Here is an 18066-nt window from a genome sequence, read left to right as displayed (position 1 = left end):
GGATCGGCAAGCACAGCTACCGTCGATATGGGGAACTGGTGGTCCAAGCGCGCTGTGTATCTAGGTTTGGCAGGTGGCTCGACCTCTTCCGCAGCCTCTCTAGTCGCTTCAGAACTTGAGCCTGCATCACCTCCCTCCTGATTCGTATGCTCGTGCTGACTTGCCTCAGTTGACGACACATTTGCAGGAGAAGCATCTTGTGTCACTGTGCGCGGCTGAGCCTCTGCGTCCACCTCATCCTGCTGTTTCTCGTGTTCTCGGCCGATAACTGAGCTATTGTCACTGCGTTGCTGTGGCTTCACTACAAAATCATATACCACCACAAATATTAGACCTCAAGACTACTACAGTGATATTCTCCACACCGAATCTTACAAAACGCATCCGTAGCAGCCTTGGCATCTTTTGGGAGATTAACGAAGCCCACGGACGAGCCGATTGTACCTCGACACACCGACGGCAAGCGATGCAAATACCCATGACCGACTTCAGCTCCTAGAACACCGTCACCTCCCCAGCGCTCAGTCGGTACGATCGACACGATGCGAACTTGATCGTCCAGCGAGCTACGCCATACATGTATATCCCATATTTTCAGTTAAGAACTCTCTCCCGAAAAACTCATTTCCCAAACATGCACCCACTTGTAGACGTAGCACTGAAAGGACCCATCCAAAGCGTCCAGGATCTCGTCATGCAGGTCCTCAGAATCCGCAAAGACGCGCTCAGGTGTGCCCAATAGATAGTCGGAATCTGCTCGAAGCCCCGCCCGCTCTGCCGGCGACGAATCTTCCACATTCTACACAGAACGATTAGAATTATTGTGGCAGCTTACAATTATTATGGCGAAATGGCTACTTACGAGGACGTGCAGCAGTTGGTCTTCCGCTCCTTCGTATGAGTCGAATCGAATAGTTACGCCTAGCAGGCCCTTTCCTGGCCACTTGCGACTGGGCGTGAGCTGCAGCTCCCGCGTGGTTTGTGCCTTGACGTTAAACACTCTAAGCTGCATAGGGCGATCTTCACTCTGCGCGATGAGCTCCATAAGCGTTGCATCTTTCGTGTCCTACATTATGCAGATGACTGGCATTAGGCATGATGGTCCAATAAGGCACAATAAATGCCCAGATTTTATTAACGCACGAGTCGGATGCCATTCGCTTCGAGGATGAAGTCGAAGAAGCTTACAAAGCCCACAGCAGACGACGGTGACTGCTCCTGAATGCCCAGCACACGGAATCCGCAGCACTCGCCACCTTCGGTGGTGCCGTCGTCTCTGCTGTCATGGCGTGGTTCCTCCTCCCCAGACAACGTAGAGTTCTCGTTTCCCATTTTGAGATTTAGGACTGTGAGCAACGTTTCTGAATTACGGGTTCATGGTACTATTTTAATACCGGTAATTGTACAGTACCTGTACTAAAGTATTTAAGTAATAATAAATTTATTAATACTACTGTAGTACTAAACTTCTAGTAGTACTAGCTGTAAATAGAAGTAGTACTACGTAGTACTAGTACTACTTAGGGGCGGTACAGTGCATCATATTTTGGTCTGATTGGAATGCTACGTATAATTGGATCGACAGGCAGCTTAGTTGTGCGCAGTTCTCGGATTAAAAATGTCTCCGCACGGTGTGCTAGGAAGAACGAAAGTTATTAGATAGATTTGTTGTTTCGTCACTGAACGTACGCGCTACTAGCTGTAGCAAAAGGTTTCTAGAACTAAGCGGATGGAAGATCAGAAAATAAAGCATAATTCTGCTCAACGCACGAAGGTACACGACCGCACGCGGTGCGAATCGCCATCCTCCGCACTCATACAAGAGGTGTCAGAATATAAAGCTATTCATCACTTATCCCAACGGCACTCAGCATTCGCTGGACATGCAAATAAACACTTGTGTGGACAGGAGAGTTCCTCAGAAAAAACAGCCAGTTTATATCCTCATTCTTCTTCGGACGGTAATTCCAAAACAAAGTTGGACATCACTGGAACCTCCTTGCGATATCGATAATCCCTGCACTCGAAACATGCCTGCTCGCCTGTAGTAATTGTGGGAATGCCGATCTAATTGGCGTGTCAGGTCAGCGCACACGTTCAACACCAGTGATTATCGCACACTCTGATTGGCTTGCGAAATGTAATTACGTCTGTAAAAACAAACGCAATGTGGTGTAGTGTACGCAATTAAAGTTTTGCGAACAGTACAGTACAGAGCAGTTCCTCACAATGGATTAATTAACCTTTCGTGGCGCAAAAATTGCTCCTCTTTAAAAAAACCTTCGTGTGTTAACGAGAGGAGCTCAATATGCCGGTTGGAACAAAACAGTATTGTTATATCACCTCATATTCGAGCGATACGCTGCCTACCGCTCGAATGCTGGAGTCAATGACGTAGCGAGTATCAAAGCACGCGCGACGACCACGCTTAGAATACCAGAGTCACGCTGCACTGTGCAAATTGCAAGCTGGAGCGCAGACGGCTATGAGGGCGTTCCAATGGCGACAGTCACGCTGCACTGTGCAAATTGTAAGCTGGACCGCAGACGGCTATGAGGGCGTTCCAATGGCGACGGGCGCAGGGATTCGAAGCGCCCGTCGCACTGCGAAAGGGCAAACGCCGTTTCGGTTCGTGCTGGTGCAAGATGATATGAGTTTCATGTTGCCATGTTTTCTTCTTTAGCCGAGAAGGCAAGAGCAATCCTGTGCGGGGCTTGCTAGGACAGTCGCTTGCATGTCTTGCTGCTTGGATCAATCTCATTGTGTTGAACACGGTCTTCAAACGCGCACAGTTGCTGTTCCCGTCGTGCAATCCAGCAATCGCACTCTCGTGACCTTGGCTGGACGTCTTATTCACGCTGATCGCGCATCTTGCTGCTCATGTCCATTGTCCAGTACTGTACCAGCACGCGACACGGAGTCTGCAAACCGACGCTGCCACTCGATTGAAGCGATTGAACTTCCACTGCGGGCAATCGTCTCAAGTCCGTACGGCTCGCGCGTGACAGCGTGCCCACCATCTGTGAGCCATTGCATCTTGTTGTGCGTTTGACGGAGGCCGGCATCAACACTTTACCGACACAGGGTTGGTACTGTACCGGTACGTTTGCACTCTGATGGTTCCAACTTGCGGCATTCCAAAGGTACCAACCTGGCACACTGTGCCGCACAGAACTTGCTTACAATGCCACAACGTACCCATTTGCTCGATTGTCTCTGTTTTGCTTCGTCTCCAGTCGCACAGCAACCAACGGCGGCATTCACGCAAATATTTTCAAATCGCGAGTCGAGCAAACAACTTGAATTCAGTATGGACAAGTTTTTCGCTGCGCATCGACAAACGGTGCCCAACTCCAAATTTCGCACTTCAAACTCGCGTTCCGCGAATTTGCCGATTAGCTTGCCTTCAACTCAGTGTGGACCTCTGAGTCGACAGCAACAGTTCCCATGCTGCCGCACCAAAGCAGCGTAAATTTTGATACATGTATTTTTGCGGAGAGAACAACGGCTCCAAACGAGGATCCGTTTCACACACGGCGCCCTGGCGATGAAAAGAGCAGGTTTCAGCCTTATTCGCTCGCCACGTCACACCACGGCAGCTCTTGACGCAGTATGAAGACTGCGACTGAAAAGTGAATGTAGTTGATGTGCTGGAGTTCTCTGCGGCAGCGAGGGCCAGCCATTCTTACAAACTCAGGGATGTACAAAAATGCAGGTGCACTGCCTTGATGTTCCATATACCGATCCCTCTGCCAATTTTCACTTGCACTCCAGATCGTCCGTTTGACCTTAAGGAGTGATGGTCAAGATCTGCGACGGCCGTTTCCCGTCGCCAACGGTACCCATCTAGTGAGAGCCGCTTTCCTTCCAGCATAGGCTCGCTCATTCATACATTTGCTCGCTTCCCCGTACGCAGGACGATCGATTCACACCGGACCAATATGATGGCAGCCAAGCTGGACGACTACGTGATCCAGCGGCGACTTGCGCCTGCACTGTTCGGCGATGTGCTGCTGTGCCAGCACAAGCCGACAGGCAACATGGTGGCTGTGAAGCGCGTACTTCAGAGCGCCGCCAACGCGCAGCTCACGCTTTCGAGCAATAAGAAGGTGCGCGAGAACGTGGCTCTCGAACGCGCTCTGTATCACCAACTTAACCGCGTCGGCGGCCACCGCAACCTTCTCAAATTACGCGATGAGATCGAGTTCGATGGATATCTGTATCTCGTTTCCGACTTCTGTGCACGTGGCGAATTGTACGAGCTCGTGAGCTCCACCGAGGACGGCAAGCTACCACTACCCGTCATTACGAAATACATGCGCCAGATCGCCAGTGGCGTTCAATTTTTACACGCCAATGGTTTCGCACATCGCGATTTGTCACTGGAGAACGTCTTGGTCACAGACGATGATCAATGCCAAGTGTGTGACTTCGGCCTCGCCGCCTCAACAGCCAAGCCCAGTCGCGAGACTGTAGGCAAACTCTTCTACATGGCACCAGAGGTGCTGGCTGGCGTGCAGTACGACGCCACAAAGGCCGACGTCTGGTCACTTGGCGTCATGCTGTTCATCATGCTTATCGGAGCTCCTCCCGTTGAAACGGCGTCGTCGTCGGACGCCAGATTCAGACTCATTACTAACAAGGGAATCAGGAAACTCATCGACCGCTGGGGGCTCACCAAGGAGCTGCCGGCCGCCTCTATTGACCTCATCGCCGATATGCTCGAAGTCGACCCGGAGCAGCGCATCTCGATGGCCGAGGTGGTGTCTCACCCGTTCTTGCTGCGATCCAGCTCCATCGCTTCGCCGCAGCGTGTCGTCGCGCCTAAGATACAGCAGACGCGTGTCGCCTCTCCGGCTAAGCAGACACCACAGCCAACGGCTTCGCATTCGTCGGCGTCCATGTACTCGACCCGTCCCGAGTCGGACGGCATCGAGCGCAGCGGCTGCCGGCTGCTATTTCACAAGATTCACCGCTTCTTCTCGCGTCGTCACAACAAACGCGTGATGGCTGTGCGCCGAGGCCCTGGCTCATCAAAGCGAGCGCATGCCAAGCGCTTCGCGAACGCCGCCTGAAGGTGGCTCGGCCGTCGTTTACGTGGGCTCGCCGAGCTCGTGGCTGGTATCAACCGGCCACATCGCAATAGCCTGTCCGATGGCCGCAGGAGGCTGGACGTTGTGTATTTATTCGGGGCTGGAGGAGTCCCTGTCCATCTGTAAAAGGAATTACCAACAAGTACTAAAAGTAGTCTAGATATACGTATGTAAGCATAAGCTCAAAATTCATCCAACTTAGAGTAACGCATGCCACAGTACTACCACGCATGTACTAATACATGTAGTACGTGTGTATGCTGCAGGACGTCCTGTCAGGAAATGTTCATGTGCTCTGTTGACGCTGTTTCGATCGACAGGGCTACTCCTAAAAAGCGTAAAAATGTCATGGTCTCTTTGAAATACCAGAGTGCTTAGTTCATGTAAGTTCTGTAGTAGCGTTGCATGTACTACGAAGGGAGGCGAAGCTTAATGAATAAAAAAGCTTTATACAACGATAGAATTAGTTTTAGTAGCAATGGGCACCGCGTTGTTCGCACTCCAGGGCTGAAAGGTTTGCGGCTGATGATAATAGCTGGCCTGATCGTCCTCGTGTTCGTACAGACGACTGCGTGCTTTACAGTAGCACGCGCAAACCGACACAACAGCGACCACGAAGATCAGCACACAGCAGCAAATTGCCAGCACAATCTGCCATGTACTCAGGAACCTTTCTTTTTCTACACAACAAACAATTAGCAAGTCTTGCCTTTAAGACTTAGCCGAGCCAGAGCCATATTTCCTCACCTTCGCTGTCCGCGTGACTGCCTGTTGCATCTCCCACGCCGTCTTTTGAGGTAGAGTTGCTGTTATCGGTAGATGTGGAGGTGCTGTTTGAGCCCGTTGTGGATGATGAAGTTGATGACGAGCCTGCACATGTGCACAAACAACAGAATTTAGTGCCAGGGAGCAGTCAAGTATTTGGTGTTCGTGTCCTACCTGCAGTGGGGGATGGCGCAGAGGTGGTTGGCACGGGAGCTGTTGTAACTGTACTGGGGGAAGGCGCAGTGGCCGGCGCGGGCGACGGCGTGACAGTCGCAGGTCTAGGAGTAGCGTTCGCCGATCCGCTAGTGCTAGTCGCCGATCCGGTCGAGTAGTCGCAGGTTCCACAGTCTGTGCCGTACGTGCACGTGCCGCTATTGTTAATGGCGAAGCCGTAGACGACGCCTTGTGTCTTCTCGTAGCATTGACCGCAGTTGCAGCCTCCTGCTCCTGTGCGCGCTCCCTGTTGCGAGCCACTACAGGTGCAGCCGGGTGTTCCACCGGGCCCGAATCCCGTCAGCACTGTCGAGTAGCAGATATCAGCGCACGCCGCTGCGTTCACTGCAGCCAGGAAAGCGACGCATTAGACCACCCGCGCACCCCGACTAGAGAGACACCCCGGGAACTTACCCTGCACAAACCACGTCGAGATCGCCACATTTGCGAGCAGTGCCGCGAAGATTGGCCACGACCGCATACTTCCAGGTGTGGCCTCGCCGGCTGTTGTCTTCTCGGGAGTTGCGATGCAGTCAAGGTTGAAGACGCGACTATCAACGGACAGCGCCACATTTCAGTCATCCTCGAGACCTTGTGGTGCTCGGTCGCACTTCCGCGATCTAACAGTAATGGACATTTATAGCCTACGCGGACAAGACCCAAATCTGAGCCAGATTAGGACCGGTCGTGCCACGACCACGACTGTCGGCACGCACATTTTCGACAAAGGCCACGCCCAACTAAGCCAATTTATCTAATGTACAGCTTTAAGGGCAAAGTGGCCCGATTCCTGGCGCGGTGCGCTGTGAGTGCGAGGTGAGTTAAGCCATTTTCAAGCAGCCATAGCAGCGCTTGTTTGTTATCGGCTATTCGCTGACGGCTGTCATACGAGAAGCTTAGGTGTGACGTCGTTTTCGCAGTGATCACGCCGGGCATGTTGTCGGTGCTGCGCAACAACTCGGATATTCGAGTTGTTCACGACCAGGTTATTTATGCTGCAAATTAAACACCGAACAAAGTATATGCATCCCCATGACTGGGAGCTACGACGACCTCTGAGCCATGCCGCTAAGGATCATATCTGGTGCGACGCAGCTAACAGTTGTAACACATAATTGCTTCGCATTATCCATCGCACGGATGCGCCATACAACATCGGCGCCTTGGTCGCGCATTTGGAAGGCGCAGGCCGCTTTGAGGTTTCTGGTAGCTCTTCCAGATTGAGAAATGAATGTTCCATTCCATTCTTAGCGCGCCAAAGCTGTCACAGTTACCACAGCTACTACAGTCCATGTATTACTCGAGGCACCGGCACTCCCACGCCATGTCACTCCCTCTTCAACAGAAACATTTTTTAGACATGCCCAATACTTCTGAAGTCATGAAGTCTCCCTCCATCCTCGCAGAAGAAGAACTCGGAGCTATCCAGTCGAACACTGCAAGCACTCCAGCTTGAAGCTTGCGTTTCGACAGTGACAAGTGTCGAACATCAACTACTGAAGTCTGAAACGTTAAGGCTTGAGGTGACTCGCGACGTGGCCAACGCGATCCAAGAGATAAAAGTGCGACTTTGGTACAAGTGGAGAATGCGCGCTGCGACGAAGCGAATACGCCGGCAATAACGTCTGAGGCTGTCAACCTCCCACTGTACGTGGCTGGTCACCAAAATCCGCTCCCACGTGCGCTTCGATGCTCTTCCAAGGAAGGTCATGCCGCTGATTTACACAGCTGCCGAAGCCGCCGAACTGCTAGGGGCCGTAGCTTTCACGCCCATTCATTCACCCAGCTCATTTCGGAAACCGTAGTGCCACCCCGAGAACGACCCTTTCTGAACTGTGCCCCTCCCGGAGACTTCAGTTCGAAGGCGTCCACCCATCAGCTATCTTCATTCCCCAATTGCCATCGCTAAGAACAAGGCTCTAAGTGCCAGAACCCAGCTACCCTGTTCATTGTCCTACGCATTGCGCACTAATTCCAACATGGGACTTCTCCGCACCTACATGGACGCGATGTTGACCGCCACCTTCTCGTCACGTGGATCCTCTGCGACCACACCCAAGAAGGGCGACAAGAAGACCCTGCAATCCCCTCAGTCCTCCCCAAGATCTACGAACTCTACACCTTCACCAGTCTCTACTATCATCCGATCACCGCCCAAACGGTTGTCCGACTTCAAGGTGATGGAGACTCTGGCACCGGCACTCTTCGGTGAAGTTCTCTTATGTCTCGACAGCAAAACCGGTCGCCAATTCGCCGTCAAGCGTGTGGATCTCCGCTGCGCTCGAGCTCAAGTGACCATTGGCAAACAGATCCGAGTGGTTGAAAGTCTGCAGCAGGAGCGTGCTGTCCACCACAAACTCATAGCTGCACAGACCACCAATCTGCTGCTACTGGAGGAGGAGGTGCAATACGGCGGCAGTTTGCACCTCATTTTCCCCTACTGCTCAGGTGGTGACCTCTTCGACGTGGTGCGACACAGTCTACTCGACGGTAGACTACCTGAAGCCACTGCACGTCGCTTCTTGGGCGATGTCGTGCGTGGTTTGCTGTGCTTGAAGCAAAATGGCTTGGCACACCGCGATATTTCGCTGGAAAATGTGGTGCTGGATGCCGAAGGCGTTTGTCACGTGTGCGATTTCGGTTTGGCCACGCAACATGGCAAGTTGCTGGCTCCCGGTAGAGTAGGCAAAGCTTGGTACATGGCCCCAGAGGTTTTCGCAGCCAAGGAGCCGTACGACCCGCTTCAGGCGGATATCTGGTCTCTTGGTGTACTGCTGGCAATTATGCTGGCAGGAGCCCCACTTGTGGAGAAACCCACAAGGGACGACCGTCAGTTCTGTATCCTGAGTCATGGTGGCGGTGTACGGAAGCTGCGTCGGGTTTTCCCTCGCAAACTGTCTGAAGAAGTCTGGGACCTCATGGAGAAGCTGCTCACTACGGATCCGCACAGGCGCCCGACACTGGAACAGGTGGCCCAACACCCCTTCCTATCGTCAGACTATCATCGCAGTGTCAACTACGGCAAGCGCATTTCCAGATAAAACACAACATGGACTTGTAAAGCCTGTCTTCATAATAAAACGTCGTATATTAGCAGGGGAAGAAAACGTTCAATACATGTCGGTCCATCGATGTCCTCGTTCTCTCTTTTTTTCTACCTCTTACAAGAGGTTCCATAGATTTTTTTTTGTCTCTATGTCTGTCTCGTAGCTGGAGGCTGCTGCGTCGATAGGAAGTACGCGAAAGCTAGGAACACCAGTGCCCGCCAGCCGAAGAAAGCCGTAAGTAGAGCCGCCACCGCCAGGTGGATCTTCTGCACGGGTCTAGCTGGCAGCCCGAGCACTGCAGGTATAGTCACAGTGCCCTCCAGCCCCACTTGTTGCGCCAATCCCTGCAATGGTGAGGCCCCAGCTGCCGGGGCTGCCCTACCTGGAGGCGGTGCAGCTGCTGACCCGCCGCCGTGTACGGAGCCAAAGCGTCTTTGAGGCTGCTGATTTTGCTGAGGCTGCTGACGAGCGCGCACCCGGGGGTCATCGTCCGGTACGATTTCTCCATTGATAATGTGCACCATGTTCGCTTGATGGCGGGGTGTGATCCTTGTTTGACAGTTGGCCCACGTGGCAAAAGAAAGCTGGAGATCTCCTAAGATGGAACAGGAGCTGTATGAGAGGACTAGGAGATAGAAATGGATCAGGATTGGCAGAAAAAACGTTTTTTTTACGTAACGATATTCGATTGGCGGGAAAAGGGCAAGTTGAAGTGAGCAACTGTTACAAGTGCACAGAGCGATGGGAAATGTGCTCGTTGGCGTATTGCAGCCCACGTTGACGTCGTTTAGCAGCGGAATCCGAGAGCGTAGCACTTGCACCTCGGACTCGAAAGGCTGGCAAAGTGTTGGCCCGACCTCGCTGGTCGAAAAACATTATTTTCTCCTGCATCAACACGTGGATGCCTTCTTTCGCCAGAATACTGCGACGGTGAGCAACGGGACTTCGAGGTGTTCCACATTGTGAAGATGAAGAAACAGGAGACGCTGGAGAGCTGTAGGACCTTGGAGACGCCCGTGGCGATCGATGCAGTTGTTTTTTGCCCGTGACAAGACTGGCGCGTCTAGGAATCTGAGGTGAGACCTCACTGGGTGTTGCTGGTGATAACTCTCGACGCGCTTTAAGTACAATGGCAGCGATATTACTACTTGTTAAGAGAGCGATTGGCTCAATGGATTCGTCCCTTTCGTTGGTGCTCAGCATTGCTCGACTGACTGCGTCACGGACTTTTTGCACCCCAACACGTCGTAATAACAACTGTAACATATCAATTGATACGAGTGCCCGCACGTAAGGCATATTCGTGGTCGAAGATTGGGCTTTACTCAGCGCTGCGTGGACTCGTTTCAGCTTGTGTACTGTAACATCGTCCGGTGTGAGAGCCAAAGAGTCAAATTGGCCCCGTGAAAGGTGCTTGAGCATTTCTATGAGCTCGAGGTCGTCACTATCTCGCTCTTCCAGTTCCTGTTCTTGCCGTACTGGAGCCATTTCAATACTTGATCTTGAGCTTGATAATTTGTCCACAAACGAGGTATTGATGGCATGGGGGATTGTTTTTGGGATCTTGCCATTGTCGGCATCTTCATGACCCTCAGCTTCTTCATTTAGCGTTGGAAGAGTGTTCCCTGGAGTTTTTGGGCTCCGCAGGTTATTTCGCATGGTCGCTTCGCTCTGGTCTAATGGCGCTACCCGTACCCCGTTTTCCGAGTCAAAATCGCTACTAGGCACGGCGGGAGGATCAGAAGTCATCGATATCTTCCTTGACGCCGCCAGAACCGCTGAAAAGCTGCTCAGTGCCCTTGTTGCGACTTGAGATTTGTCACGCGGTTCACCTTCGTCCACCTGGCTGTCGCCTTCCTCTTTAAAAGCCAAGGGAGATTCTGCAGCTTCGTTCATTGGCGACGCGATGGATGGAGCGGGGGAGTTGGGATCGGCACAAGTTAATAGCTGCAGCTCTACTAGCTGCTCCTGTGCTAATTGGAGACGATCCTCGGTACTGCTGCTAGGCTGAAGCTCCTCATCACTGCTTCTCTTGGAGTCTTTTGGAGTTCCCGTCAAGCCTTCCATCGTGACCAGTTCTATCAAAATGAAGCACTTTGCTTAGTCGTTGCCTAAACGAAGCGTCGGTTGGAGCTTCCATGTCGCCCATATTTGGACTTAGTTAACTGCTTTGAGACGGCGGATGAACTCGGGGATATTTTCCAACTTTTGCTTGACTGCCGAGGGCAAGAACGACGACATGCTACTCGTTGTGAGCAGTTCGAATACATCCTCCTTGACACTCGCACTGTTGCTGACATCACTCGCCCAAGACGGACGGAACCGTAGTTGCAATCCACTGGCAGCTAAAGTGAGCTGAGCTCCATCCAGGAACACAACTCTTAAGTCTCCAGTAGCGTCGATATATCCACACCCAACACCTGCAATCTCGACTCCCTTCTGAGCTCTAGTTGAGTGCTCGACAGATACTCCCAAGTCTTGATTTGGGCGAGAAACTTGATGGGGGACGGTGAGCAAGCTTGATCGGTATCGGAACGACTCCAGCAGCGACTCTGGCAGTGCATCGTAATGAATGAATGGGAGTTTACTTGCGTGACCACGTAGTGCAATTTGGCGCAGCTGCATGGCTCGCAATGCGAGACACTGGCAAAACCGAACCAACGGCGGCAAATACGCACGCTGCGTGATGCGGGTGGAAGAGCTTGAAGCTGCACTGGAACCTGCTCGCGCTCCACTCACACCTGGGATCTCGTAGCGCAGTGGATCACCTTCTGGAGTTGTGGCGGTGAGCACCCCGCTAGCTTGATCGTAGCACGCTTCCCACCCACTGGATACCTTTAACTCGAATGTCGGTGGTCTGCCCACTTCTGCTGGCTCCTTACAACTCCATTGCAACTGCACCTTCGAGTCGTTGGGATAAATTTCGTGGCTTTGAGGGATTCCGAGACACGATACATCTTGCAGTTCCAGATGCATCACAACCGATACGATCGGACCAGCATTTCTCGAAACGGCAAGAAGCGATTTCTCGTCAGTTTGATCCGGTCTCTCCTTTTCCTCATTCCTTTCTCTTGACTCGGCGTGGGCATTGAAGGTAGTGGGTAGTGATAGCTCGGACAGATCGCTGTAGTCATCGATGATCATACTGTCGTCTTCGGGACTGGAGCTGCTGTCGCTACTGCTATTAGCAAAAGCAGCCGACATCTGAGAATACCTCATCCTGTTTGCTGGAGCTTCTGGACGTCCACGCTGCTTAGACCCTGGACGACTGTGTTCAATTGTACGTCGTCTGGATATTGTCATTGCTGGGATGGACGAGCTGGAGGATGACAGCACGGACTCTTCCTCTCGCATCAACCGAATTCCCGCAGCTCTGCGACTTTCACGTATCTTTTCAGGAGATCGAGATGCTGCACGAGGGTGTGGAGGCACAGGTTGCGGTACATGTGGAAGAGATCTGCGTCTACCACTTGGCGCCCGCTTCTGAGTTTGCTCACGTAGCCAAGGGTGTAGCAGAATCTGTTGAGCAGAAGGACGACTGCGAGGATCCTTCAGAAATATAGTAAAATACAAGTAAGCCCCCAATAACCCCACAATCTCCAATGATGACTTGGGTACTTACCGATGTGAGCAATCGCTTGATCAAGTCGCTGGCAGACGATGAAAAACCATCGGGAAACTGGAGCGGGTTCTGTCCTGCGTTTGCCACATTTTCCAGCGTTTCACTCACTTTGCGTCCTTCGAATGGCGGCTTCCCCAGTAATAAACAGTACAGAATACACCCCAGCGACCACACATCCACTGCCTCGTCATACGGCTCGTCCTCGGCCATCAACACCTCGGGAGCAATGAAATTGGGCGTGCCACACATGGTCACGTGATCGTCCCTACATCAAGCAACGCAGCCATTCAATGTTAGCCCGTAACACTCTCGCGCCTCACACAAAGTCTCACCCGAGTCTCGCTGCTAGCCCAAAGTCTGAGATTTTCACCTCCCCATTGCCATTCAGTAACAAGTTGGCAAGCTTGAGGTCTCGGTGGATCACGCCGCTGGCGTGTAAATACGCGACACCCATCAGTACTTGACGAAATATTTTCTTGGCTGTATGCTCGTCCATCTTCCGACCCGGAAGAGCCTTGGTGACGGCTGAGAGGGACCTACGAGCGCAGTACTCAAGGACCATGTAGTAATTTCGAGCGTCCTCAAAGACGCCCTCCACGTGCAGCACATGCGGGTGTTGCAGCTCGGCGTGGAGCACCATCTCCTGACGGACTTTGCTCTCTAGTTGTGCACGCTGCACCAGCAGCTTGTCGATCACTTTGATGGCTACATGGGCCCCTGAAGTCTCGTGTTCGGCCAGATAGACTTGTGCTGTGGCGCCCTCCCCCAAGAACTCGAGCAAGGTGTACTCCTGTGATCCAAAATTCATAGCACAGTTAGAGAGCACTGGGTCCATGTATCTCTGATAAAAGTGGAATGGTATTAACGCACGGAGATCGAGCGTGGCGCGCCGGAAGTGGTGCCAGAGACATCCAAAGCTTGTTTCATGTTGGTTCCCGCGTTTTAAGTCGAAAATAAAAACGAAATTAAATAAGATTCGGTTTTGATGATCGTAGCTTAAATTCTGCCACTTCGACTTTTAAGTGGTCGTATTTTTTTTAATAAAGCTTCTAAAATCGTTTGGCGCGGCTGAATGTGATGTGGGGCCCTGTACGGTGATCTGTGTGGTACAAGTCGTAAATGGGTCCTGGCGTTTGCTGCGAGTTGGAAGATCTGAGACGCATTTCCTTGCCGAACGTCGGGGATACGGTTTGCTGGCACTCTTGGAACGAGCCTTTGAGCATAAGATTCGGTCCCGGACCGATGCTCTTGTTGTGCAGTGGAGGACGTAGTGACGTGCCTAGTTTGGGTGCAGAAGATCCTCGGCCCATGACTGGCGGAAGATCGTAAATTGGGCCTGGAGAGGGTGTCGAATTCTCTTGCAATGGCGTACGTGGGGCATTCTCGAAAGCCGACGATCCGGCAGACCGACACTCCGAACTCACTTGCTTACCGCACGACGTTGACGGTTCATATGAACCTGGACCTGCCCCTGGATCAACTCGCTTGCGAGCGAAATCCCAGTCCTCGCGTGTGCTGTTTCCAAAGCTCTTTTTCGGACTTGTGCCGATGCTGGTTGGAAGGCTGTAGAAAGCATCTGAAGCCGCAGCGCCTGCTTGCCATCGAAAGCGCTGCTCCGTGGGTATGTGCGCTGCGACTGTGTGATGTATGCCTCGCTTGGACGGTGATTCAAATAGAGGAGGGTGAGTGCTGCCACCGCCGCTGGTTCCATTTACAGTCCCGCCTTTTGTGCCGACTTGGATGTCTTGCGTCATTTTTGAAGAGCTGTTGGAGCGAAAAGACCAACCAGAGAGGTTGGGCACGTTTGGTGATATGACAAGTATGAGATCAACTCGTTCCAGTGCCCTACTATTTTTATGTCCCGTCCTCTAGCTGGCACGAATCATCGCTACTGATTCCTAGCAAGAACATTTTTCACTAAATATAATACAGCTGTATATTTGTATTATTGCACCGCGACCCCCAACCCGGAATTGATAGTAGAGTGATTTTTCGCAAAGATACTTTAGTAGTATCAGCTGTATTTGCTCGGCAAATTACTAAATGTTTCAGTAGTACTTTGGTTTTATTAATTACTAAAACATAAGAGCACTACATAATACCGAACAGCTATTAATTTCATTAATTTAAATATGGACCTCTCGAATCCCGAACTACTACTGAACCACAAAAGTAGTAAATAAAATATACCAAATAATATTATTTACAGAGCTACTACTGCCCATCCCTGCTTGTATAATAGATGAATCGTTATTTTTGCTCGACTTTCATTCTTCCGGTTGCCAAGTTGAAGTGAAACAAGTCAATGAAAGAGAACACAGTCCACGTGTCCCTGGATACGTCCAGCAATCTTTACTTTCGCCGAGATGAGATGCGAGTCGTCGTCTCCATCATCGACCTGCTTCATTACTCGCACTTCACGGCATTATAAGCTGGCACCGCACAGTCTGGTCTGCAATAAGCCGATATCCATACTTGGTACATGTACAATTGCTGCCTCTGTGGAACATCCACTGGAAGCATGCAACAATCTGATACTGCGAAGTTCCAAGGTTCACGTCGGACTATGTTGATACCAAGGTGTCATCTCTTGAATTCCCTTTTATCCAATCCACGAACGTTAATCACCCTTTCCACCAATAATATTCATTTCCACCGAGCCGCAGCTGCATTTCTCTCATGAGTCATTCCCGCATTTCTCCTCTTCACTCGTCGAGCTCACCACTAAAGGCGCCCCACCATGGCGGTGTTCCACCTGTACTCGGCGCTGAATCTGCTGTGGATCCTATGCAACAGCGCGTGTATCAATTTCCTGCAATTCTGTCTTTGGTGCCTTGTGCGGCCGTTTAACAAGGCACTTTATCGCCGACTTATGGGGTGCGTTCTTCCAGCGACCTTCACTCTGTTTGTATTTGCCAACTAACCAATGACCATCACTCTGCAGCTCCGTGGCACAATCACTCTGGGTAGACGTCACATCCACGAGCTTCCCACAGACCAAGCTCTCGGTCACTGGCGAGCTGCCGTCAGACCCCACGAAGCCCGTGATCATCATAGCGAACCACCAAGTTGACGCGGACTGGTGGTATATTTGGCAGGCCGCGCGTCACCAACACGCAGCTGGGAACATCAAGATCGTGCTCAAAGACCAACTCAAGTACCTGCCCATCATCGGCTGGGGCATGCGCCTCTTTCAGTTCCTCTTCCTACGACGCCGCATCGACCAGGATGCAGAGCACATCAAGAAGTACATGGGCGGACTCATCAGCGATAATTTCCCTTTTTGGCTCGTGTTATTCCCCGAGGGAACGACCATCCACCGTGAATACGTGGTCAAGTCACAGGCTTTTGCGGCTCGAGAAGCTCGTCCCAAGTTCGAGCGAGTGTTGCTGCCACGCACGACCGGGATGCGGATCATTCTGGACGCTGTGGCGGATGCCAAACCCGATATTTACGACCTCACTGTGGCCTTCCCGTCGTACTCGGGTGAAGTCCCGACGTTCGACATGGGATATGGACGCAGAGTTGACACCGAAGTGCCGTCGATGAAGTCGCTACTGGCAGGGAAGCAGCCTGTGGGCCGAGTGGCTTTACACTCAAGGAAGTTTAAGTACGAGGACGCTGCGACAGACTTGCAGGGATTCTTGGATGCTCGCTGGACGGAGAAGGAGGAGCGGATGAACTATTTCATCAAGCATCAGCAGTTCCCGGAAACGGAGAGCACAGTGGAGATGCAACTATCGGTGAATACGGCGTTTCTTAGGGGAAATTGGAGTGGGAAGGAGCTAACAACTCTTTTTTGTGCTGCTTTAGACCTCGATGGGAGCAGTTTTCCGGCTGTGGATGGGCATCTTGCTGTCGTGTGTTGTGCTTCCCGTCGTCATGATGCTCTTCTTCCCATGTACGTGTTGCAGCGTCTTGCTGCTAATGCCTGGTGCCTGATCATTGACGCTACTTTGTGCTTTTTTTTTGATACCGCTCAGTGTACTTCACGTGGGTCGTCTACTGCTTCGTGTACTCGGTGTACGACCGCACCACGAACTTCTGGTGGCCGTACATTTTCAATCTCTTCGTGGAGCGCGCCACTAAGACGCACGAACACTTTAAGCGTCACCAGGCTAAGTATCTGTGAGGTGGGTAAGAGCACTCAACCAGCCACGGATGCAAACTGAGGCAAATTGATAATGCGTGTTAAATTTTTGTTGTCGGTGCTGAAGTTAGACTCACTTTTTGTTCTGAAAGAGTGAAAATCAATTCGAAGCGTGGCGATCTTAGCCACACCAATTACTTTTAGAAGTGCTACGGCTCGTCTGGTATGGAATGCTGTATTGCTCTGTGACTACATGTAGTCTATTCATCGTCATCGTCAGAGCCAGCCCAGCGTTGGAAGGTGAGCACGAATTCCTGGAAGGTGATGGTGCCGTCTTGGTCGAAGTCGAGCTCCTTTATCCGCTCGTCGCGTATGGCTTTGGAGGAGAAACTGCTTTCCATGCGCTCCAGACGTCGTGGGGAGTTGGGGCCTGTCGGGTTCTGCCGCATTTGATCCAGCACTTCACTGGTCTGGATGGTGCCGCTGGCGTCGTTGTCGAAGAGCAGGTACGCTGAGATCATGAGGTCCAAGGCTTTGGCAATGAGTTTTGACGCGTTATTCCCTTGCTCGGCAGGCGGCTCGTCGGGTGGAGTGATCAACGTCACGTCCTCGGGGGCTTGCACGACTGAGGCTTTAATGGAGTCAAAATTGGTGATAAGACCCAGCAAGTGCGCGATGGCCAGCGATACGACGAATTCGTTTTGACTCAGCGAGTTGTCTCGCACCATGTCGGACTCGTAGAAGATCTCGGACACGTCGGACTCTTTGATATGAGCGCCCATGGCGTTGAGTGCCGCCTTGAGGCCTTCGAAGTCGAGACCGTCTTTCTCAGCCTGTACGCGGGACTCAAGTTTAGTTTTAAAAAGATCAAGAATTTTCAAGTACGACGACGAACTTACGTTGGCGAATTGACGGTAGATACTGCGGAGGGTGGTGAAGGCGTCTCGGACCAACGCGAACTGGAGAACGATACGCTCGAAGTGCATGGCTCGACCCTTTTTAGGGTCTGCACGTCGAGTGAGGTTGAGCTGACGCAGTGTGGCGATGATGCGGGCATCGATTGAAGTCGGCTGCTTGGTGGATTCACGACGACCTTCACTTGCCGGTCTCGCTTTATTGTCTACGGGGTGGCTAATGGCTGTGCGAACAGAGCTGATGCTGGCTCGGGCACTCCTCAGTGATCTCGTTATCGCGGGCTTTGACACACCACCGCCCATGGTTCGAGGATGAACTCGA

The 18066-nt window shown here is 51.9% G+C and overlaps 11 protein-coding genes across 11 annotated transcripts; 3 read left to right on the top strand and 8 right to left on the bottom strand.

The window, feature by feature from the left end:
* Positions 1-279: 279 nt before the first annotated feature.
* On the bottom strand, positions 280-1332 carry PITG_02084 (golgi reassembly-stacking protein, putative; the record flags this gene model as incomplete). The annotated part of the gene is made up of 5 exons (XM_002907009.1): positions 280-301; positions 477-566; positions 645-799; positions 863-1066; positions 1144-1332. The coding sequence occupies 5 exons, from the start codon at positions 1330-1332 to the stop codon at positions 280-282; spliced, it is 660 nt and encodes a 219-aa protein (XP_002907055.1).
* Positions 1333-2849: 1517 nt separating this feature from the next.
* Positions 2850-3065, bottom strand: PITG_02083 (uncharacterized protein; the record flags this gene model as incomplete). The annotated part of the gene is made up of 1 exon (XM_002907008.1): positions 2850-3065. One exon carries the CDS (start codon positions 3063-3065, stop codon positions 2850-2852), a length of 216 nt encoding a protein of 71 aa, XP_002907054.1.
* Positions 3066-3941: 876 nt separating this feature from the next.
* Positions 3942-5075, top strand: PITG_02082 (protein kinase, putative; the record flags this gene model as incomplete). Its single annotated transcript, XM_002907007.1, has 1 exon — positions 3942-5075. One exon carries the CDS (start codon positions 3942-3944, stop codon positions 5073-5075), a length of 1134 nt encoding a protein of 377 aa, XP_002907053.1.
* Positions 5076-5540: 465 nt separating this feature from the next.
* Positions 5541-7246, bottom strand: PITG_02081 (uncharacterized protein; the record flags this gene model as incomplete). The annotated part of the gene is made up of 6 exons (XM_002907006.1): positions 5541-5773; positions 5841-5963; positions 6033-6416; positions 6486-6622; positions 6720-6811; positions 7223-7246. The coding sequence occupies 6 exons, from the start codon at positions 7244-7246 to the stop codon at positions 5541-5543; spliced, it is 993 nt and encodes a 330-aa protein (XP_002907052.1).
* Positions 7247-8050: 804 nt separating this feature from the next.
* On the top strand, positions 8051-9112 carry PITG_02080 (protein kinase; the record flags this gene model as incomplete). Its single annotated transcript, XM_002907005.1, has 1 exon — positions 8051-9112. The coding sequence occupies one exon, from the start codon at positions 8051-8053 to the stop codon at positions 9110-9112; it is 1062 nt and encodes a 353-aa protein (XP_002907051.1).
* A 92-nt stretch (positions 9113-9204) lies between these two features.
* PITG_02079 (uncharacterized protein) lies at positions 9205-9662 on the bottom strand (the record flags this gene model as incomplete). The annotated part of the gene is made up of 1 exon (XM_002907004.1): positions 9205-9662. The coding sequence occupies one exon, from the start codon at positions 9640-9642 to the stop codon at positions 9265-9267; it is 378 nt and encodes a 125-aa protein (XP_002907050.1).
* Positions 9663-9841: 179 nt separating this feature from the next.
* On the bottom strand, positions 9842-10540 carry PITG_02078 (uncharacterized protein; the record flags this gene model as incomplete). The annotated part of the gene is made up of 2 exons (XM_002907003.1): positions 9842-10104; positions 10207-10540. The coding sequence occupies 2 exons, from the start codon at positions 10538-10540 to the stop codon at positions 9842-9844; spliced, it is 597 nt and encodes a 198-aa protein (XP_002907049.1).
* A 735-nt stretch (positions 10541-11275) lies between these two features.
* PITG_02077 (protein kinase, putative) lies at positions 11276-13667 on the bottom strand (the record flags this gene model as incomplete). Its single annotated transcript, XM_002907002.1, has 4 exons — positions 11276-12667; positions 12741-13005; positions 13073-13512; positions 13611-13667. The coding sequence occupies 4 exons, from the start codon at positions 13665-13667 to the stop codon at positions 11276-11278; spliced, it is 2154 nt and encodes a 717-aa protein (XP_002907048.1).
* Positions 13668-13720: 53 nt separating this feature from the next.
* On the bottom strand, positions 13721-14523 carry PITG_02076 (uncharacterized protein; the record flags this gene model as incomplete). Its single annotated transcript, XM_002907001.1, has 1 exon — positions 13721-14523. The coding sequence occupies one exon, from the start codon at positions 14492-14494 to the stop codon at positions 13790-13792; it is 705 nt and encodes a 234-aa protein (XP_002907047.1).
* A 957-nt stretch (positions 14524-15480) lies between these two features.
* Positions 15481-17024, top strand: PITG_02075 (1-acyl-sn-glycerol-3-phosphate acyltransferase, putative; the record flags this gene model as incomplete). The annotated part of the gene is made up of 4 exons (XM_002907000.1): positions 15481-15617; positions 15685-16483; positions 16554-16641; positions 16724-17024. The coding sequence occupies 4 exons, from the start codon at positions 15481-15483 to the stop codon at positions 16870-16872; spliced, it is 1173 nt and encodes a 390-aa protein (XP_002907046.1).
* Positions 17025-17090: 66 nt separating this feature from the next.
* PITG_02074 (uncharacterized protein) lies at positions 17091-18065 on the bottom strand (the record flags this gene model as incomplete). Its single annotated transcript, XM_002906999.1, has 2 exons — positions 17091-17663; positions 17730-18065. The coding sequence occupies 2 exons, from the start codon at positions 18045-18047 to the stop codon at positions 17091-17093; spliced, it is 891 nt and encodes a 296-aa protein (XP_002907045.1).
* Between the last annotated feature and the right edge of the window lies 1 nt (position 18066).

This window comes from Phytophthora infestans, genomic scaffold (genome assembly GCF_000142945.1).
Source record: "Phytophthora infestans T30-4 supercont1.3 genomic scaffold, whole genome shotgun sequence".
Lineage (NCBI taxonomy): Eukaryota > Oomycota > Peronosporomycetes > Peronosporales > Peronosporaceae > Phytophthora > Phytophthora infestans.
This window is presented reverse-complemented; position numbering and strand designations above follow the sequence as displayed.